Source organism: Camelina sativa, chromosome 17, assembly GCF_030686135.1.
Source record: "Camelina sativa cultivar CO46 ecotype springtype chromosome 17, ASM3068613v1".
NCBI lineage: Eukaryota > Viridiplantae > Streptophyta > Magnoliopsida > Brassicales > Brassicaceae > Camelina > Camelina sativa.
This window is the reverse complement of record NC_141896.1, coordinates 2,886,643-2,908,014: the sequence shown is the minus strand read 5'-3', so window position 1 is coordinate 2,908,014 and position 21,372 is coordinate 2,886,643. Positions and strand designations below refer to the sequence as shown.

Here is a 21,372-nt window from a genome sequence, read left to right as displayed (position 1 = left end):
GTGTGTGAGTCTTTCTGACAGTAATAAATTTATATAGACAGGCGAAGTTCTCGTCCACTTTCAACACCAACATCAATGTGCCAATCTTATTGTTTTAGTTTTCTTATCATTAATTTGTGTCCTTGCATGTAACTTTCCCAATTAAATTCAAGTCTTTTATTAACCCTCCGAGAATTTTACCAAATGATGTTGACATCATTTATCGGACGGATCATGAGTTGTCAAAAAATGAGAGCTGTCTTTTCCTGCTCCACTCTCCTCTTATATATCCCACAACACTCTCGGCTACATCTTCATATATTTTTGTCATAAGCCTCATCATCACTTCTCTCTTTTTAACTCCAACAAAACAAAAACAAAAAAAAAGAACAATGGATCTTCTCTTTATGCTCTTGTCTCTTTTCATCTCTTATCTCATCTTCAAGATCTGGAAACGAATAGACTCCAAGAGAGATCAAAACTGTTACATCTTAGACTACCAGTGTCACAAACCTTCCGACGATCGTATGGTGAACACTCAACTCAGCGGTGACATCATCCTTCGAAACAAACACCTTCAACTCAACGAGTACAAGTTCCTCCTCAAAGCCATCGTTAGTTCCGGAATCGGAGAGCAAACTTACGCACCAAGGGTCTTCTTCGAGGGCCGTGAACAGAGTCCTACGCTACAAGATGCGATCTCGGAGATAGAAGAGTTTTACATAGACACGATTGAGAAAGTACTTGAGAGAAACAAGATCTCACCTTCGGATATTGACATCCTCGTTGTCAACGTCTCGATGCTCAACTCAACGCCTTCACTCTCTGCAAGAATCATTAACCATTACAAAATGAGAGATGACATCAAAGGTTTCAACTTAACGGCGATGGGATGTAGCGCGAGTGTTATCTCCATAGATATTGTCAAAAACATCTTCAAAACATACAAGAACAAGCTTGCTCTCGTCGTGACCTCCGAGTCACTTAGTCCTAACTGGTACAGCGGATGCAACCGGTCCATGATCCTTGCCAACTGCTTGTTCCGCTCCGGTGGCTGCGCCGTTCTCTTGACGAACAAGCGTAGTCTGAGCCGGAGAGCCATGTTCAAGCTAAAGTGTTTGGTAAGGACGCACCATGGAGCAAGAGACGATTCATACAGCGCCTGTGTCCAAAAAGAAGATGAGTTAGGACATATCGGTGTCCACTTAGACAAGACTCTTCCAAAAGCGGCGACTCGTGCTTTCGTAGACAACCTCAAAGTCATCACTCCCAAGATTCTTCCAGTAACCGAGCTCTTGAGGTTTATGCTGTGTCTTCTTCTAAAGAAGCTTCGTAAAAACCCTAGCAAAGGCTCGAACGTGGCTCAGGCAGCTCCAAAGGCAGGGATTAAAGCAGGGATTAACTTCAAGACCGGTATTGACCATTTCTGCATTCACACGGGAGGTAAAGCGGTTATAGACGCAATCGGTTACAGCCTCGACCTAAGCGAGTACGATCTAGAACCGGCGAGGATGACGCTACACCGGTTTGGGAACACGTCGGCCAGTAGCTTGTGGTATGTTTTGGGGTACATGGAAGCGAAGAAGAGGCTGAAGAGAGGGGATAGAGTGTTCATGATCAGCTTTGGGGCAGGTTTCAAGTGCAATAGTTGCGTTTGGGAAGTAGTGAGAGACCTTAATGTTGGAGAAGCTATAGGGAATGTGTGGAATCATTGCATTGATCAGTACCCACCAAAATCGCTTTTAAACCCTTTCTTTGAGAAGTATGGTTGGATTAATGAAGAAGAGCAAGATACTTTCAAGATACCCGATGGACTTATGTGAAGTGTTTTCTTGGAATCATTATAAACATTGCATATACAGTGCTACTGCAAATTAAATCTACAAAAGGTGACTATATAGTTTATTTTCCTCTTTCTTTTTCTATTTATTTATTTGTATTTGTTTCATTTTACTCTCTCTCTCTCTCTCTCTCTTTTTTTTTCTCTAATTGGATGGGAAAGAAAATATGAATGACACAGAAACTGCAATATAAAAGTTTATTAAACAAAAAAATCGGGTGTAAAAGTTTATTTTATTGTATACCTGTGGTAAAAAATAATAGTAATATTCCGAAAAGCCATCATGCATATATTGTAGTGTCTCCCCTATAAAAATTTAATGTTATAATGCTTTCTGTGACATATTTAGTTACTAACTAAAGCAGGTCACACTACATATTCATGCCACTTTAGTTAAATAACTTAAGCTGTTAAAAGAGGGCATTATTTATCTTTTATGACACACGTAACGTACGGTGTCTATCAAGCAAATCAATTATGTCTATGAACGTTAAGTTATTAAAGTGGAAATTTATAATGTAGTAAGACTTAATTACATAATTTAGTGTTTCATGATTATAAACACTATTCCTATCGAAAAGAAGAAGAATGAACACTGAGATATATACATATGGTATTATGAAAAATAAACGGATGTGTCGGCATTGCATTGGTGGTGGAAAAAAGAGAAAATAAAGCTGGTTTGGTAAGGGAGTACATTCAATTCGCATTGATTTCACACCACCCGATTCAGGTCCCATATATTTACCATCAAATTCACCAAAATAATTAATGTTTTCTTAACATGTCTGCTTAATTAAATATATCCAGCCGCCAAAAAATTATCTTTGACTATAAAATATTAGAACCAGAGACAAGAATATTGATAATTTATCTGCAAATGATGAAACAAAAAAATCCCTTATTTTCATACATACTCTAAACCTAAAACTAGCAAAACTACAAATAGTTTTTCAGCTGATGTTTACTACTACTTAGGGATCATTATATTGACTTTTTTTTTTTTGTTTTTTTCACAAGTTCTTCAGTTGTTTGTATTGGAAACTATTTTAGGGTAGATAAGGAATTATCACCTCACAAAATACATATTATGTTTCTGATCATGTTATCACTGAAATTAACCTTTTCGTACACAGTATTTAAAAATCTTGATATTGTATACAGCACCATGTCCGGTTAATTGGGGGATCAAGTATTGTATTATAAGATGATGGTCACTATACAAAGTCCTTATATGTGACTGAAATTTTGAGAATTAGAAAATAAGGTTACAGAAACAAGAGAATAGTGACAGAATGAATATAGTAGAGATGTGCCAGACCTGATGTCTGATGATGATGTATTATAACATAAAAGCAGCATGCTTAAGTGGTTAGAATGAATTAATTGTGCCTACAAGTAGGCTTCTTTATTTGCAAGAAGCTGTGATGTTGTCACGACTCACTTTCTTTTTTTTTTTGTTATGACTTACTTTTGTATATCTAAAAAACGTAATTGTCTTTTTATTTTAAATATGGATTTATATTTATTGCGCCGAATCAAATCCATTTATATAATTTGTGTTTTCTTAACGTTTTGGAAATTTAATGTTCGTTCATCTTTTTTAGAGCAAAGGATCAATCACTCTGCAACAACTGGATTTTTTCAATAAATTATTAACTGACCACACAGTTTAATTTAGATGACTGAAGTTTTGAGAGTTATATTAATGAAAAAGTTTAGGTCCAAATAAATTAGGGGTTTGTATCCTTCTGAGCCTCTGAGGGAGATTTCATTTTTTAATTTTGTACAATAACATAAAATGATAGCGCAAAGCAATTTTGATAACGCAGTCACTGTTTAATGTCAAAAAATAAAAATCACTGTATTTAGATCTTGAACTGCTAAAATACTCACCTTAATTAACTTCAAAGATCTTGAACTGCTAAAATACTATCTTGGCCTCCATGTAGTTCGCTTTTCTAAAAGCTCACAGAAATTGCTTTTGATGTATATTTGTACTTTGTAACTATAGTTAATGAATTAGATGTGGTTAAGCTTGTATATAATAAGGAAAACACACTTGACTAAGACTCTTATTTTATATGAAATTTAATACTAAAGTGGATCTTTTATCAAAAAAAAAACAAAAAAGGAAATTTATGTGTGTATATTTTTCGTTTTTCATATCATCACCAATTTATTCGTTATTAACGACGTCGAAGTAGTAAATCCAAGCAAAGCATACATCATCGTGTTATATGTCTTGCCCGTTTGTGAAAATGTAAGCGTAAACTAAACACCTTGTTGTTGATATATACTTTATATACTTTTAAAAGGATGGGAAATATATCTGAATATCAACTCTGTTTTTTTGTTTTTTTTGTTCCCTTCTATTTCAACTAATTTTGATTCGAATATATTAAGAGATACTTGAATTAGCAATTTTATTACCACAGCTCCAAATCCGATCAATCATCCCGAAAATTCATACAACGTAACACTTATGTTGGTATCTTATTCGCATGAAGTTGCATCTTTTATCAAATTTCAAGAAAATAAAAAAATAAAAAATAAAGAGACAATTAACAACTAAAAAGTTAAGCGCACTTGCAAAAACGATTTAAAACTTATTAGCATAAAATCAAATTAAATTCGACAAAACCACTTATAGAAACGATCATACATCAATGCTAAGAAAAGAATCTACTTTACATCAAACAATTCAAAAATAATAAGTAAGAGATTTTTGAAAAAGAGAAAAACATTATTATAAGATTGAAGGGTGGTCATGATCACTACCTTTCAAGAAAGTAGCACAGAAATGTTTATGTTATAGATTCGTTTTCGTTTATTGGCTCATGGATTCACATAACAAAAGTGATCGACGTTGCTTTACATGTGCCTCTCATGTCCAAATTCCATATTTCTTATTAATCTTTGTTTCTTTCTACTTCTTTAATCTTTAACAAGACTACCAAATTTATTGTTGTCATCACATGTTCTCATGCATATATCTTCCAAGACCACTCGAGGCCTGGTATGATCAATCTTTTTTCTTTTTCTTCTTTTTCTCTCTTTTTCTTTTGCTGCGTGTGTAGTACTAGTAGAGAGATGTGACATCGATCTAACTTTGATGTTATTCAAAAAGCTCAAAGTTTTTTTTTTTTTTTAATATATATATGGTTGTCTATGAATGTCATGGCAGGCCAATAATAGTAAATAATCTCGGTGGAGATATGAAAGGTGGCAAATCGATCGACCAGAATCAGAATGTGCAGTTTATAATCTGTCTGTAGAAAGAGATTTGTATTATTCGATAGAGAGGGTTTTCTTAGGGTTTTTGTGATTGTATCAAAAAAATGGAAGGGGAAGAAGACACTGTGGCGGGTTCTAGCATTATTCCAAAGAAGAAAATGGCGAAACAGCTGACCGGAAAACGCGAAGACACTCTGCTTCATTCAGCTGTGAGACAGGGTAACAAAGACAAAGTTGTCGAGATTCTTACGCAAACCAGAGAGTCTGAGTTGAATGAGCTGTTGGGGAAACAGAACCAATCAGGCGAAACCGCACTTTATGTTGCAGCAGAGTATGGTGATGTCGAGATTGTGAAGGAGATGATCAAATGCTATGATCTTGCTCTTGTTGAGATCAAAGCAAGGAACGGGTTTGATGCTTTCCACATTGCTGCAAAGCAAGGACATCTCGGTACGTCTAAAAACCCTTTTGAAAAATCAGCCATTTAAACCAGTTGAGTGCTTCTTTAGGATTAACTTTTTTTCCCGGACTTTTACAGATGTGTTGAAGGTTTTAGCAGAGGCTCATTCGGAGCTAGCGATGACGGTGGATCTATCGAATACAACAGCACTGCACACAGCGGCAACACAAGGACACACAGAAGTGGTAAACTTTCTATTGGAACTGGGAAGCAGCCTCGCTGGAATTGCCAAGAGCAATGGCAAGACGGCCCTGCACTCTGCATCAAGGAACGGGCATGTCAAAGTCATTAAGGCTCTCTTGGCTTCAGAACCTGCGATTGCAGTCAGAATGGACAAGAAGGGCCAAACAGCCCTGCACATGGCGGTGAAAGGAACTAATGTTGAGGTGGTGGAGGAGCTTATCAAAGCGGATAGGTCTTCTATCAATATAGCCGACACAAAGGGAAACACCGCGCTGCATATTGCTGCCCGAAAAGGAAGATCGCAGATTGTTAAGTTGCTACTAGCCAACAACATGACGGACACAAAAGCTGTTAACCGATCAGGCGAAACAGCACTTGACACAGCAGAGAAGATTGGGAATCCAGAGGTGGCTCTTATCTTACAGAAACATGGTGTTCCCAGCGCCAAGACCATTAAGGCATCCGGGCCTAACCCTGCTAGAGAGCTGAAACAAACTGTAAGTGACATCAAACATGAGGTTCACAACCAGCTTGAGCATACACGCCTGACCAGAAAACGTGTTCAAGGAATAGCCAAACAGCTCAACAAAATGCACACAGAAGGTCTAAACAATGCAATTAACTCGACAACTGTTGTAGCTGTTCTGATTGCTACGGTAGCTTTTGCAGCCATTTTCACTGTCCCAGGGCAGTATGTAGAAGAGACGAGTAAAATTCCAGATGGGCATTCCCTCGGGGAGGCGAATATTGCATCTACAACTCCATTCATAATTTTCTTCATCTTTGATTCGATCGCTCTCTTCATCTCCTTAGCAGTTGTGGTGGTTCAGACATCAGTGGTGGTAATAGAGAGCAAGGCCAAGAAACAGATGATGGCTGTGATAAACAAACTTATGTGGCTTGCCTGTGTTCTCATCTCTGTTGCCTTTTTAGCTTTGTCGTTTGTTGTTGTTGGTGAAGAAGAGAAGTGGCTAGCCATTTGGGTGACTGCTATTGGGGCAACTATAATGATCACAACATTAGGAACGATGTGCTACTGGATAATACAGCACAGGATTGAAGCTGCCAATGCAAGAAACATTAGAAGATCCTCCATCAACAGTAAATCTGGATCCTGGGGAATTCCACAGCTTACAGATTCTGATATTCTCCAAAACGAGTGTAAGAAAATGTACGCAATCTGAATTTTGACGATACTCAGTCCGTTTTCACATTTTATGTACACGGCAAGAAGTTGATGTACCTTTTTCTGATATGGTTGATTCAATGAGTTGATGCCGGTGAAGCACTGGTATTGAGGAGTTACCTGAGATGCTTTGTACCCCCAGAAATTGAATAAAGATTAGATCAGAAAGGAAGAGAGTAACGTTAATGCAACACCGATTCTGAATGGGGGAAGAAATGTGCATTGATTTAAACTATAGCTTGAAGAGTTTCAGCTATATATGATCAACAATAAAAGTTACTAGGACTTCAGTAAAATTAAAAAGCTAAATCCCGAGAAAAATACATGTTGGATACTGGTTCCTGTTCTATGGATTTCCTAACCAATGGATACTTTGGCTGGAAATTTACATTATAAATACTGAAGTAAGGGATAGTTTACACTCAATGTTGAGAGTCTTGAGATAGGGATGGTCTTTTTTCCAGCATCTCGTAATAGAGAACAATATTTTCCTGCAACGACATGGTTGTTGGTTCTTCTTCATATGGAAAATGAAAAGAAAGATACAATCGATGAGCAGAACTTAGATGTACTCACCTTTTGAACTATATCAAATGAGTTTGGATCAAAACAGTGATATGATCCTCTTTCATACGCATTTGTTTTCACGAGAGGTTCCCCGATTCTAATGAACCACAACCTGTGCTCTTTGTGGTAGAACCAACCCCTATTGTAACTGCAAAACAACAAGAGTTAGGTGCATTGCAATCTGATACCATACCAGCAAAATAAATAAGAGAGAACCCATTTTCAAGTCATGGAGAAGAAAGATGGAATTAAAATTGATGTTTTGCTTTCATGTGAAGACAAATTCATCTTAAATATATAATTCAAGTTTGATATATGTCCATTATGATGAAAAATTCCAAGGAAACATTTTTAAACTAACAATACTAGAGAAACAAAAATAAAAAATATCATGATAGAAAGTACATACAGTTCATTTGCCGCATATAATTGTGCCTCATCTTTCGGCATGCTGCACATAAAACAAAAAATTGTTAAGGTTATGTTGACAAGAGAGCACATAAACAACAAGTTGTTCAATCCCAAAGATATATACCTATAGAATACGTAAAACAATGTTTCTACCAATAATTTTGCAAAGAGCCCTGGCTGCATCCACCAAAACAACTCACGTAAGAATACACAAACCTAGATGGACAAATGAATGATGGTACTTATGAGAGAGTAGAGTGACTTACATGTAGTGGTGGAGGATTTTTTGCGTAGTAGCACTGCGGTACACTGAATTCTGGATCAACTTTAGAGGGTTCATTGGACCAAGGCGAGCCAAAAGTCTTATGAAGATTTTCTCTTGAGTTCAAATCTAACCCCAGTGTTGTCAGATCAATCCCAAGTGCCAAAGAAGTCAAGTCAGGGTCAGTCATCTTTATCACACTGAGCAAACCAAGCAAGCCAAACCGATCAGGACTTGACTGTGTAGCCTGCGTTGATTTTAACCCCACATCTCTGAAAGGTTGGCTAACAGCTGACATTTGCTGCAAGCGATACTGCGACGTGTTCTGTTGGTGCTGATATTGGATAAGCTGCTGGTCATAACCCATCCCAGTGACAGAATTTGCAGAATTCATAGATCTTAATCCGATACCCGGTGGTCCACCAGACTGAAATCAATCAAAAGTACTTTAGAAAGAGCAAGAACGTTTGTTTCATGAAGTTAAAATTTCAAATCTCAGCCTGTTTACAGATATTAAAGACTATACCACACCTGCGAGTGATAAGATGGATGCGACGATGAGAAGATGTCAGACCCATGTAAGGAGACACCACTACTACTCACAGTTTGAGCATGTTGTTGTTGAGGACGATGTGACGCGTAAGCTCCACCTAAGTTAAACCCACCGGACCTTCCCATCTGCAAGTAGCCACTCTAGGGGATAAGGTAAACGTTTTGAGGATAACTTTCAATGGAAGAAAATTAAGCCCAATGACATTTTTGACAAGCTAAAAACTCACAGATAATTGTTGAGATTGCATCATTAACATTGAATTCTCATGGAGTTGTTCTTTATGATGCATATCCATTGGATAATCAGCATTACTACCTGTATAGCACCAATCAATCTTGTCATGACTAAAAACTAAACTGAATGCAGACACATGCAAGTGTCATAGAAGAAAATTCTGTACTAGTATTATAATGATAATTCAAGAGGTTAGCATCATATTAGAATATGAAGATGATTAGTAATTCTGCTGGGTATGATCACAAAATCACTCTCTCAATCTGCTCAATACCAAATATTATGCCAATGTGGAAGGTAGATCGTTCTATTTGGGAGTGAAAACCTCAAATTCTATAATGCACACAAGTAAGACAGAAACTGAGAATTTTCTATCCAATCGAAAAAAGTTGCAGATCAAAAGGGGGAACCTTTATATCCTGGCAATGCTGGAAAATCTTCATTTTGGATGCTGAACTCTTGGTTTTGCTGAACTATGGGGCTGATTCCAAGGCCTTGTTTCAATCGAGACCCTACGAATTTTCAGAAAAAGGGCAGAGTATAATTTTGGTTGAAACTGATAACAGAAAGAAGATAGAATATCAGGGTTTAGGGAAACTTACCCAATTGTCCTTGACCGCTGGCAGAGCTGGGGCGGCTTGTGAGCTGAGGAAAATCATTATTTATATCAAATGGAGAAGTGTCGTTGGAGTTCATTTCATTCAGCAATCCCATAGAGCTTAGACTGTTCATTGCTTGCACATGATTTTGGGAAAGCCCTCCAGCTGTAGGGTAAGAATTTCCCAGCATCGAAAGAACCTGCGGAGATCCTGAAGAGAAAAGATAAGAATATAAGAGTCTACACAAATCATAAAGAGAACCTGAGGCTATCGGTTTAATTGATTTTAATATCCAAAGAAAAGCAAGTGTTGCTGGATCATATTATTTTAAAAATCTTTGTCAAAAATTGATATGATTATTGGTTTCTAAATACTAGTTGACATCCGGTGTTATTCAATTAATAAGGAATTGATTTCACATTTACTAATGGATTTGTGACTAATTTCAACAAACAGCAGAAAAGGATACAAATCATAAAATACCTTGTGGAATGACTCCACCACCCATCATGCGATTCTGTCCAATATTTCCAGAACCGCTATTAACCGCCAAGTTTAGCCGAGAACCAAGACTAGGCATCGATAATCCTCCACCAGAGCTCAAAGTCCTACCCATTGTGCCTCCACCGACCATATTTCCCATTGAACTCGTCATTCGAGAACCTGCATTTCCCAAAATTGGAGAAACTCCCAATCCTGGTATGGTAAAACAATTACCAATAGTGGCAAATGTAGGAAAAAATCCAGTAACAAAAACCTATTCTTGTTACTAATGAAATAACGGTTTTCCAACAGTATGTATTTATACCCCCCCTATTAGTGAGTCCTGAGTGTCCATGAGAGCTACCATGAGATATCTGCAAATGAAAAATCCATCCATAAGCAAACTTTGTAGCAAAGCCAAAGCAAGAAGTCATTATTGTCACATATGCATGACTGCACCTGAGAGAGTGCAACCGGAATATTGCTGGATGCAAATCTTCCATTCGAAATACTTCCATTTTGTTGTTGGACACCAGCAGAAGGAACACCATTTAAACCTGAATTTCTCGATCCAAGGGAACCCGCCATATTGGGAACATTAAAGTTTCCATGAATGTTGTGAAGGCCCTGAATAGATCCTATAGAGAGACAGAGAGAGAGTGAGAAGACAAAGGAACCAATATAAGTAGAGAAGAATTCAGACGGAAATAACGCAGGAAAAACATCTACTCACCAGCATGATGAAACACGGGAGACGCTGCCCCAGACTGACCAGAGAAAGAAGAAGTAAACGTTCTCCCTGAACCGTCTGACAAGTTCGAGGTAGACCCGTTAATTGATGACTGAAAACATCATTGTAAATAAGCCACTAGTCAGAAGATTGATAAACACACTAAATACCATAGAAGAAGCTACATTGACCAATACTGCAACACAATGATTGTAAAGATATAAGTAAGTACATTAAGTAAACTTGACATTGGCAGATATTAATCAACTCCACAAGCAAAAGTTCATCCGCAAACCAAGCAGGAAACCCTTTCAGTGAAATCAAGACTGACAAGATGAGCAGTCGTAAGTGATTTGATTAGCCCCTGAAACGAATGATTAAATTTGGTGAGGCTTAAGAAACATGGAAAGGGAACAACTTTGAAATTGAATCGATCACAGAACTATATATAATAAACAGTACAAACTTCAACGCATCCGAATCAATCATGCATTACAAACAATCTAAACCACTTTAGGATTGAACGAACTGACTAATGGCAGCAACGAGATTAAGGGTTCAATAGAAAGATCAACAAGTGCCAACAAAAACCCTAAAACACTCAGATTTATATAATCAGCAGCCAAACGAAATAGAACCTGACGACGAAGACGATAATAAGAGAACCCAAAAGGATGAAGAACAAATAAAAACACAATCTTGAAGCTCCAAGGATCAGAATTCTCGAAGAAAGGAGACGAAATCGGAAAAATAAAAATGGGATCTTTATGTAAGAGTAAGACTAACCGTTTTACTCTACTCGGACCGTCCTGCTTCGGAGAACTCAGAGGCGAACAAATTAAAAAGGGAGCCTTTTTTTTTTTTTTTTTTTTCTCTACAAGTCTATTTGTATTTAATTTCAGGGTTTATGAAGGAAATAAACATTGTTTTTTTAGGTAACATATCCAAATATTATAGAGACCAGGAATTAGGTTTACTATATATGCACATCAAATTAAATATTTTTGACTATAATAATAAATAATTGTCCAGTTTTTACCTTTTTTAGTTAGGTTTCAATATATTGAATAATTTATATGTTAAAAGTTGTCAATTTTCTCAAATTCAGTTTTTGAACAACTTCATAATTTGGCTATATCTGAATGTGATAGTAGTATGTATCTTAAGAAAATTTATTAACTACAATGATAAAGGACTGCTAGCACTGCAGATTTTGCTCATATATACTTTTACATATGTGGCTAATGAATGAAGACATAAAGAGAGATCAAAATGTTGCATCTGTGTTATTCAGTATGATACCTTACAAGAAGAATAAGGGATTTTATGATTCTTTACAAACAGGTTTGATGATGGATGATCATGTGCTGTTGTTCTTGAATATAGCTAGCTACATCATATTCAATGATTTGGGGAAAAAAATAAACCAAAAAGTGCGGTTTTATAATAGAATGTGCTTCAAGATTGTGAGGAAGTATATTTGAGAATAGCAGCGTCAATCCTCTCCTTGTCTCTAGTTGCAAATGATTCTAAGAGAACTCCGTTTTTGTAGAAGTGAAAGAGAGGAACCGCCTGAAGATTGTAGTACAAAATCAAACTCTCTATTACTAACACAATTCTGTTTTTGAATGTATGTTGTTAGTATACCAACAAAAAATCAAAAAAGGGATTACCTTGATACGGAGCCTTTCAGCGACTTCAGATTGTTCATCATATTCATCTACCACCTGCAAATGGTATATAAGCAAGCTATCAATAGATTGTTTTCTCTACTTACACTCATCAAAAAGGAGAGATCAATATACTTACATTATGCTTAAGGAAGATAACAGGAGCTTCTTGGTCACCAGATTGCTTGCACAGCTTTGAGAAGCCCTGCTCTATGTATTTACAACTCCCACAGGCAGTACGATAGAAATCAACCACAACCAAAGAGTTAGTTTCTTTCGACTTTTCAAGGACTTTAAGCAATTCATCATCTGTCTTGAACTCAGTGACACACTCCACAGGACATAAATCATCATTTTCATCACATAAGTCCACTTGGTTCTCCTGACTTAAGCTTTTCGCTCTCCCACGCTGAAGCAGCGTGCATCCCAATGCGATGTTTATTCTCATGGATGAAACCACAGCTCTTGGAAACGGCAACCTGACTCCAGTGTTGCAGCAGGTCCATCTAGAGTTTCCAACAATATTTATACCTCCCCTACTATTAATGAGTCCTGAGTATCCATGAGAGCTACCATGAGATATCTGCAAAGGAGAATTAAAAACCAAAAAAAAAAAAAAGCAAACTTTAAAGCAGAATCACAGCAAGGAGTCACTTCTTTTTTGCATTATTCCAATACTCTAACAACACATTGATAAATAAAGACATGTGTGTGGTAGTACATTGAGTAAACTTGACATTTGCAGAGATGAATCAACTCCCCAACAAGCAAAAGTTCATTAGCAAACCAAGCAAAGCAGATTGCACTCTGTAATTGGTTATTGATTTGGGCCTGAAACGAACGGATTAGTTGGTGAGGCAGGAACCACAAACAGGATAATACATGAAAAGGGAAAAAACTTTGAATCAATTACAATATAACTTGAACGCATCTAAAGCATACAATTCAAACAACCCATTCAGGAACTCGCAGAGAATTAAGACAAAAACTGGATTTTACATTCTAATGCCAGCAGCGACTTAGATTAAGGATTCAATTCGAAATTGGGTAAAAAGGGATGTCACAAAATTAACAAAAACCCTAAAGCAATTAGATTTGTTAATCTGCAGTCAAACGGAGTAAGGACCTGTGTCATCAATACTATATGAACCCAAACGATGACCAAAAAAAAAACTCAATCTTGAAGCATCGATGGTCGAAAGTTTTGAATGAATCGCAAAATAAAAATCTGTGCTTTTTGTAGTACTAACCCGATGAATGAATGATCTCTCTTATATTAGCTTGACCGTCCGACTTGAGAACTCGGAAACGAGACGAGGCGAACTTAATTGGTCTCGATTTTGTCAGCCATGTACAAACTTTGACTTTTTTTTTTTTTATTGATATATCTTCTTCAACTATTTTCAACCACAAATCTTAATTTCGTATCTTACTACTAGTGAGGCCCATGCAACCCAATGGCGCTATCACAACGTTACATTAATTATTTTGAATCATTATTATTATATTAGTGGTATATAATTTGGTGTAGATTATTAGATCATACTAATTATTTTTCTTGGAAAATGTATATAGTGAGACTTCTAATTTCGGAGATGAATACTTTTTGTTTGAGTTGGATACTCAAAATTTGTATTTATATTTATCAATTGATACTCTCTAAAAGAGTTTCATTGTAATTGATCTCATCATCAAACCAAGTTTTGAATTTGATACTCTTTTTTAGTCAGTTTCATTATTGAGCTCTCGATAAAAGTGACAATAATTTTATATAACTATTAGTAATGGATCCGCGCTACACGCGGTAGTTGGATTAAAGTGTATTATCAGTTTTGTTATATATACTATTATGTTGGTATTGTATATTTATTTTATACTTTCGTTTTTTTGTTAGATTTTGGTTCCATTGAAATCCTCTCTGTATTGATAGCAATGATTCCTTTTTTTTTGTTTTTCTTTTAAAAAACAATCAAATAAAGAAATTTAATACTAACAAAATTAAGAAACTCAATACAATAAAAAATTACATATGTTTAAAATCGGTTCACCAAAAGAGAAGATCGAGAACCTAAAAATGATAAGAGAAGATCTATTACAATAAATTGACCAAAAGAGTTAAAAAAATATAAACCTGGTACATGAGATTTCTATTGAACAAAGAATGAAACTATAAGATTTGTAGAGTCAAAACCTGAAAAGGAGAAGAGAAGCAAAAGGGAAATGAGGAAATCGTAAGAGTTGGAACAGTCAAGAAACGTATTACCTTTTTTTCCTTTGGCAGTGATTGTGAAAAAATGAACTAAACCTTTTGGATCTGGCACACAAGCGTCGAAGATTAAAAACCTGATGGAAAATAATAGAATTTAAATTTTTCGACATGTTATAAAATAAGAGAAGAAGGGTTAGGTAAGTGTTGATTTTCGACCATTAGATTGCATCTAATCAACGGTAGATATGTAAAATTTGGTGACTCATAGCTTAATGAATTAGCCAATGATAATTACAGAATGGCAATGTTGTTTTTTTTTTTTGAGAAGATTGTTTTATATATGTTGTTAATATTTTGGTTGTTTTGAGCTTCGCTGGCTTGTGGTTGTTTTAAATAATATTATAGTATGATGTAAGAAGTAATATATAATATATGAATTTGGAAGATGAAGCATTGAATCTGAAAACCAAAGAACCGGATTATTTAAGCTATTTTTTTGAATATTAATTGTACCATTGTTCATAAACTGTTTGCTATTTTAAATCCAACTGATTTCTCTCTTGATCCCGTATCAACGGATTTCTTTGCTTCATTCGATTAGTTATTATTTTGAGGCATTTGTTTTGGATTTTGGTGTGCTTATTATTTTTTTGGTTTTTGTATTTGATTTTGGTTGCTTATGTTGTTTTGTTTGATATTTGTAATACAGATATGTTTTGCGTTAAGTATAATTTATTTTCCTTTTTAAAAATAAAATATTAAAATAGGATTATTTTTATAACAAATTGCTCAATATGAAAATTAGTTATACTAAAGTCTAGAAAAATTCGAATGAGTTGGTATTTTGTCAAAATATGTAAATTGTTTTTTTTTTGGTTAAAACTAAATTAAATTTTAATGTGGGTATATGTATAATTTGACTAATTACAGTTAGTATTGTGTCGAAACTGTTTTTATTCAAAAATGTGTAAGAATTTTATTTTTTTCTACCGTATATATGCATGTTGCTTTCTTTTTCTCCCAGGATCTTTTCAGCAACAGACCTTCATAGTGTACACGCTTTACTTTTATCCTTTTGAAAAAATTGCATTTCAGTAGAATAAACTGTTATTGAGCTGTGTTATAGTACCGTATGTGTTATGTTTTATTAAATCTAAATTGCTATATGTATAGAATAAAATTATACATGTTTGAAATAAAATTACTTATTTTACTTTGATGGCAAGACGTTACGTTTAAAACAGGTGAAGAATGCACAAGAAAGCAGGTGAAGAAGATATCGCTTTGCCTTGTACGATCTACAAAATCATGGCGGGGATGAACAATCTTGTCCTGTGGGAATCGATTTCGGTTCAGTGTGCCGATTACGTTAAGAACAACGTCATGGGTCAAAGCTACGCCACGGCTGTGTAGAGAGTCTCTGACGAAGCTTTGATCTTTGCCAAGACCGTGAAATTCTCCAGCAACTGTAAAGATATTTGGGTTCTTGATATCGAGGAGACCTTTTTGTCTGCATAAGATTGAGCTTTTGTTTCCGTGATCTAGATGTTGGTAGATATATGTTCAATCTTCGAAATACCATGGATTGGTGCAATATAGTTGGTGTCTTTTTCCTGTTTCCCCTTTAGCCTGCTTGTTAATGGACGAAAATATGGTTAAGGGACATGTCGAAGTTAGTGTGAATTAGTATTTTAAAACGTTACAGGATAAAACATATCACTACCTATCGGCAAACTGAGCAGTTGTTGTGAAGTCTAAATCTGAATAAAATTTGGTCCCAGAAGTAGCATTGAGGTAAAGTTCACCTGGTGAATAGCTTATCATTAGTGGACATCCTAGTTTAAGATGCAGTAAAGGAAACAGTCTGAATTGTTGTGGGGATTTTAAATATGACATACCTCCAAATAACTTTGGGTTGAAATTAGTAGCCAACAATATGTTAGCCCCGCCTTCTTTTTCCCTCAAAACCTTCTCAAGTGAAGTTGCGTGATCGTCAAAAGCAATGAGACGAACTTTCTCCCCGCTTCCAAACAAAAAATACAAGTGTAAAAGCAATAAAAAGGGTTAATGTAAGAACTGTATTCAGCGTACACGGAAGTAGGTGTAAGTCAGAGAGGGTCAAACCTTTCAAGGGACAGGACTACTAACATCCTCTCCAAGGTCTCTGTGATTCTATTTCTATATGCCATGCTTGAACATACTTGGCCCATGACATCTAATGAGGGAGCAGAGAGGGAAGGTTAAGACGCAACCATGAGGGGGGACAACTGGTTAACTTGACAAAACAATAGAAGTGATTTTTGGTCTACAAAGGAAATTGAAGACGCCCACTCTTAATATTGTCTACATTTTTTTAGGTTGACCCATCTAAAAGCAGCGAGCTCACAGACTATCGATTATGGAACTGAGCTTCAAGAGATCTAATTAATATTGGAAGCAGGAAACATTGAAAGGTTTAAAAATAAGACAGACTTGGAAGATCAGTATTGGTGTTGGCAAGAGAAATCAACTACTCATGAGTACGGAACCTGAAAAACTCTTTTGGGAAAATCCCAAAAGACTCATCAAATTTTTCAAAAACAGTAGTTGATATGAAACATATTGAAGTAAGCTTGAAACATGAGTTGCTTATGATGACTTCAAAGTCTAACATAATATATAGGCCCCCATCACGCAGCGAGTCTTCAAATTTTGCAAGGTGGGTAACATTGATCGAACCTTGGATGACACAACTCTAGAGGAAAAACACACAAATTAGATAACTATTCCTTAATCGAGGGAGTGATAAATGAAATAGAGATGGAAGAAACCTTTTCGTCTATTGAAAACGATATTGATAAAAGGGTTTATTTTGGCCGTGTAATATCATATGCATAGTACTGTAGTACTTAGTACGCTGAATGATAACAGATGTGTAGGCTTAGCTTAACTCCTATAAAAAGTATGAATTACTCCTTAAATTAAATTTTTGTTTGTAACGATTAAAGTAGATGATACAGTGTTTGTTTGAAAACCATTTAAATGGATAATATTAAATCACAGTACTAATCTATTACAACGCCACGACAAAATGTTTACTGATTTTCTTTTTATATCGACTATTATAGATTGATTATGTTAAATTGCTAATACGCAACCAATTTATCTGTTACACATGTTTCTGTTGCCAAATCATAGTCATCTGTTTTGAAAAGTTTATGGATTTAGCAACAAAGTAGCGACAATTTTTTCAGGTCTTTTTTATCCGCCACAATTTCTTTCTAAGTTTTTATCATTGACATGGACAATTTATAGTCTTATCATTGGTTATATATACAACATTTGTGTGTGTGTGTAATATATATCTATAAAGCATAAAAATAACTTTTGGAATTGCAGTTTCTTAACCAATCCATTATTTAAAAAAAAAATCTAGATCCACACTTTGTACGTTGTTTTCCAGTTAATTTATTTTGTTATCATTGTATTCCATATCGGTATTGTGTTATTGTGAAGTGTGAATCGTTGCCACTTGCCAAAACCGTAGCCATAAAGTGACAATATTGTTTCAACTATACTCGATTAGTGAACTTCCCGACTATGACGCAACGATCCCTTTCATTTATTGGACGTTTGACTAATTTAACTGTTTGACTTGGACGTTTGAGTCAAACATAAAAGTAAGCCAAAACCGAGTTTTGAGGAAGATCGCATATGGCTAAGGCTAACTTATGGATCTGTACCTCCTCCATATAAGCCCACTTCTAATAAGTTCGGCTTCTTTTTGTTAGCAATATATTTTAGTTTTGCCAACTCCAAATTTTACTAATTATTCATTATACAAGTTCGACTTTAATTTTTAAAAAAATCTGAATTGATAAACAATTTGTTATTATATCTTATTGCTTATGTTCTTCAGAGGCTGCATCAGTATTCCAGACTACATCCTTTAATCTAGATGAGAAGTTTTTGTAGAACTGCAAAAAATAATTTCAAACATAAACCAATTACTCGAGGTGTTAACCGGATCTGAACCGGATAAAGATTGAACTGAAACATTTACCTTGTGAAACTCAAGGGTATCACCGCCGGTTTTCCTAAGCTCTACCACATGCAACGATGGCGCAACTTCAAACACTTATTAAATCGATGACCAAACCAAAACAGTTAGATAAACAACAGTATTCACCAAACCGGAGTGTTGTTATCACCAAAACCTATCTTTCTTCTTACCTCTGTAGCTACGGAGAGCTGACCTTTACGACCACTTTTGTCTCCTTTCATTTTTATCTGCGATTTTATCAAACAAATGTTTTATAATGTTGGAGTTACAAAGACATAATTTGACACAGACAAAATAAAGAAGACGAACAAACAAACCTTGTAGTTGTCTTTACGACATTGAAGCCTAATGGCTTTGCTGTTTCTTCCATTTTCGACATTATCTCACTCGCAGATCGTTGAGATGTAAACCGCGTCTCTCTCTTCACAAGTTGCTGCAACACCAATAAAAGAACAGCTTTAGTTAGACTACCCCATATATGCATATGATAATATTAGACAATCGAAACAAATAGTAAGTAGAAAAAGAGTTCGTACGGCTTGCTTCTCAAACAAGTTTTCAAGACTGAACTCTCTTGAGCTAGAGATAAGTTCGAAAGCGTTCATGGATACCGGTTTCTCCTTCTTCTCTGTCACAAGACATTCCTATAGTAACAACACATGCACAGCAGAGTAGTATTAGTTGCTTTACTGTAAATGAACTACAAAGAATATTGGGAAAATGGCGCGGATGGTTTTTTTTTACCTTGGAGTTACTGAAAGCAGCATCAACATCATCTATGGTGATGTCCTCATCATCTTGATCAAATGATGGCGGCTTGTATCCTTGCTTGAACCATTCATCTTCTAGTAACTCTGCAATACTTATTCTCTGCAATATAGACAGAAAAAAAGAAGTATTGTTAAGCTCTTGCACATTTTAGACCATTTGATCTTATGGTTGACACATCTCAAGTTATGCATTCATGTAAGAGGTGCTTATGGTTACAGGGCTGGGTTCGAGAATACGCTTAATGACTCTCTTGGCACCTGGAGAGAACCATGGTGGGCAGCTAAACTCAGCCTTGCATATCTGAAGTACACCAAAGATGAGATTAAGAAAGTACTGAGGAAAAGTAAGTAAGAAGAAGCAGAGGAAGAGAAAACTTACACGTTTGTATAATGTCATGAGATTAGGCTCATCAAAAGGCAAGTAACCAGCCATGAGCACATATAGAATTACACCACAAGACCAGATATCTGCTGCTGCTCCGTCATAGCCTTTGTCCGACAAAACCTGCCCGCAAGTTAAACAAATATGCCCTCGAAATTAGAGCCTATATATGATTCTATCTTTGGAGCGCATACAGAACACTTTATATGCTTTGCATCCTCCCTATAATCTGTTGGTGTAGGCGTCCGGCCTTCAGATTAGCGAATGAAAGAACATTAGAATCCATAATAGATAATAGAAATTTCAGATATTGGAGGAATTGTAAAAAGAATGAAATTGGAGAAGATGGCGTTATATAGGAATTGAAATACCAGAAATTGAATGACAAGTAGTGGGACTACTATTGATAGAGAAAACATTAAAGGAATGATTAAGCGGAACACAAAATTGAATGAGAAGTAGTGGGACTACTATTGAAAGAGAAAGCATTGAAGGACAGATTAGGCGGTTTCAGAGGTAAACCAAACGATAACGATAGAAGGGAGGAAACATGAAGACGGGGAGGTTGAGGTCGCACAGCAGAAGACGGTGGAGAAGACATTCGTGCAGAAAGGGTTTATTTGGAGAACAAAGCAAACGGATAATGATATTTGGGCCCTGAGAGAAAATATGAACTGGGCTTGGAAACACAGAAGAAGGAAATAATCGAGAACGAAAATGGGCTAACTCGATTTGTTAAGGCCTTATTACACACATTGGTATGCTGAGGTGGCAGCACAAGGAATGAGCAAAGTCTACTTTATATATATAGATTAACAGAAATAATATGAACCATAAACACAGGATTAACTAATAACGAATCCACAAAACAGAAAATATAATAAATCTTGAGCTCCCCATGAGGTGATGATGATACGATGATGTTGTTTTATTAGACATGATCTTCGGTTTTGGAAGTCTGAGTTTCCGATGACTCACCCATTGACTTTTCCAGTAGCAGTCGACCCTTTCCAGTAGCAATTTATAAATAATTTCGCTAATCTTTTGTTAAGGTTAAAATAGAAGTGACCTTATTTTTCAGTGCTTTGAGCATTTTTTGTTTTGCGCTTCAGATGAAAAACGTATATAACACTAAAGATCACAAGTAAAATCACAAGTATAATTCCAAAAAGGGCTGCAAACCCCCCCCCATGGTCCTATTTTCTTGCCCTTATGTTTCTTCTTCCCACCTGCAATTTTTATTAAAAGATTGTATATCTGACTGGAACATATTTAAATGAAGCAAGTTTCTTTAGTTTATAAAGACTTTTTTTTTTTTTTACCTTTTTTTGAAGTGCTCTTATGAGCTACATTATTCACAATCACTTCTGAGCTGGCGAGTACTCTGGCTAGGAGACGACCTTTTACTAGATCTTCTACAACGACCACTGATGATTCTTGGTCACTCGTAGTCATAACATATGATTCGTCGTCTCGTCTAAACAGAGAGAAAGCAGAACAAAATGTTTGCGATTAGTTGCAGCCATATGAAACGAGTGAAAAAAATAAAGTAGGATTAATCTGAGGGTGTTCTTA

General features: G+C 35.8%; 4 protein-coding genes, 1 non-coding gene and 1 pseudogene across 7 annotated transcripts; 3 read left to right on the top strand and 3 right to left on the bottom strand.

The window, feature by feature from the left end:
• The first annotated feature begins 224 nt into the window (after positions 1-224).
• On the top strand, positions 225-1,892 carry LOC104754944 (3-ketoacyl-CoA synthase 3). Its single transcript, XM_010477240.3, has one exon. The coding sequence runs from the start codon at positions 372-374 to the stop codon at positions 1,800-1,802; it is 1,431 nt and encodes a 476-aa protein (XP_010475542.2). The 5' UTR covers positions 225-371; the 3' UTR covers positions 1,803-1,892.
• Positions 1,893-4,581: 2,689 nt separating this feature from the next.
• Positions 4,582-7,053, top strand: LOC104754942 (ankyrin repeat-containing protein At5g02620-like). The gene is made up of 3 exons (XM_019239793.2): positions 4,582-4,838; positions 5,007-5,506; positions 5,595-7,053. Exons 2-3 carry the CDS (start codon positions 5,161-5,163, stop codon positions 6,881-6,883), a joined length of 1,635 nt encoding a protein of 544 aa, XP_019095338.1. The 5' UTR covers positions 4,582-4,838; positions 5,007-5,160; the 3' UTR covers positions 6,884-7,053.
• A 36-nt stretch (positions 7,054-7,089) lies between these two features.
• On the bottom strand, positions 7,090-11,677 carry LOC104754943 (putative NOT transcription complex subunit VIP2). Of its 2 annotated transcripts, none has more exons than XM_010477239.2 (15): positions 11,511-11,677; positions 10,957-11,088; positions 10,728-10,836; positions 10,454-10,632; positions 10,320-10,368; positions 9,995-10,207; positions 9,515-9,721; positions 9,323-9,424; positions 8,905-8,993; positions 8,657-8,803; positions 8,130-8,552; positions 7,988-8,040; positions 7,862-7,903; positions 7,462-7,600; positions 7,090-7,376 (listed from the first exon to the last, which is right to left on the bottom strand). In XM_010477239.2, the coding sequence occupies exons 2-15, from the start codon at positions 10,972-10,974 to the stop codon at positions 7,308-7,310; spliced, it is 1,839 nt and encodes a 612-aa protein (XP_010475541.1). In that variant the 5' UTR covers positions 10,975-11,088; positions 11,511-11,677; the 3' UTR covers positions 7,090-7,307. The 2 variants fall into 2 exon arrangements, with proteins under 2 accessions (XP_010475541.1, XP_087350863.1); XM_087494737.1 differs by having other exon boundaries at positions 11,363-11,540.
• Positions 10,728-10,808, top strand: LOC147923288 (small nucleolar RNA snoR35). Its single transcript, XR_015588001.1, has one exon. It is a non-coding gene; the product is annotated as a small nucleolar RNA snoR35 (small nucleolar RNA).
• Positions 11,678-11,989: 312 nt separating the features above from the next.
• Positions 11,990-13,870, bottom strand: LOC104754941 (thioredoxin-like 4, chloroplastic). Its single transcript, XM_010477236.2, has 5 exons — positions 13,645-13,870; positions 13,116-13,225; positions 12,534-12,977; positions 12,398-12,451; positions 11,990-12,296 (listed from the first exon to the last, which is right to left on the bottom strand). Exons 2-5 carry the CDS (start codon positions 13,131-13,133, stop codon positions 12,183-12,185), a joined length of 630 nt encoding a protein of 209 aa, XP_010475538.1. The 5' UTR covers positions 13,134-13,225; positions 13,645-13,870; the 3' UTR covers positions 11,990-12,182.
• A 4,510-nt stretch (positions 13,871-18,380) lies between these two features.
• Positions 18,381-19,562, bottom strand: LOC104754940 (CBL-interacting serine/threonine-protein kinase 9-like; annotated as a pseudogene). Its single transcript, XR_015586751.1, has 7 exons — positions 19,557-19,562; positions 19,390-19,515; positions 19,182-19,289; positions 18,963-19,078; positions 18,816-18,872; positions 18,646-18,719; positions 18,381-18,559 (listed from the first exon to the last, which is right to left on the bottom strand). The product of XR_015586751.1 is annotated as a CBL-interacting serine/threonine-protein kinase 9-like (transcript).
• Positions 19,563-21,372: the final 1,810 nt, after the last annotated feature.

Coding starts and splice junctions, on each gene's coding strand:
- LOC104754944 (XM_010477240.3), top strand. CDS start 372: ATGGATCTTCTCTTTATGCTCTTGTCTCTTTTCATCTCTTATCTCATC.
- LOC104754942 (XM_019239793.2), top strand. CDS start 5,161: ATGGAAGGGGAAGAAGACACTGTGGCGGGTTCTAGCATTATTCCAAAG. Junction 5,507..5,594: donor TGCAAAGCAAGGACATCTCG/GTACGTCTAAAA, acceptor GGACTTTTACAG/ATGTGTTGAAGGTTTTAGCA.
- LOC104754943 (XM_010477239.2), bottom strand. Junction 10,208..10,319: donor AGGACTCACTAATAGGGGGG/GTATAAATACAT, acceptor TTACCATACCAG/GATTGGGAGTTTCTCCAATT. Junction 9,425..9,514: donor CAGCGGTCAAGGACAATTGG/GTAAGTTTCCCT, acceptor GAAAATTCGTAG/GGTCTCGATTGAAACAAGGC.
- LOC104754941 (XM_010477236.2), bottom strand. Junction 12,452..12,533: donor TTATCTTCCTTAAGCATAAT/GTAAGTATATTG, acceptor TACCATTTGCAG/GTGGTAGATGAATATGATGA. Junction 12,297..12,397: donor CTGAAAGGCTCCGTATCAAG/GTAATCCCTTTT, acceptor TACAATCTTCAG/GCGGTTCCTCTCTTTCACTT.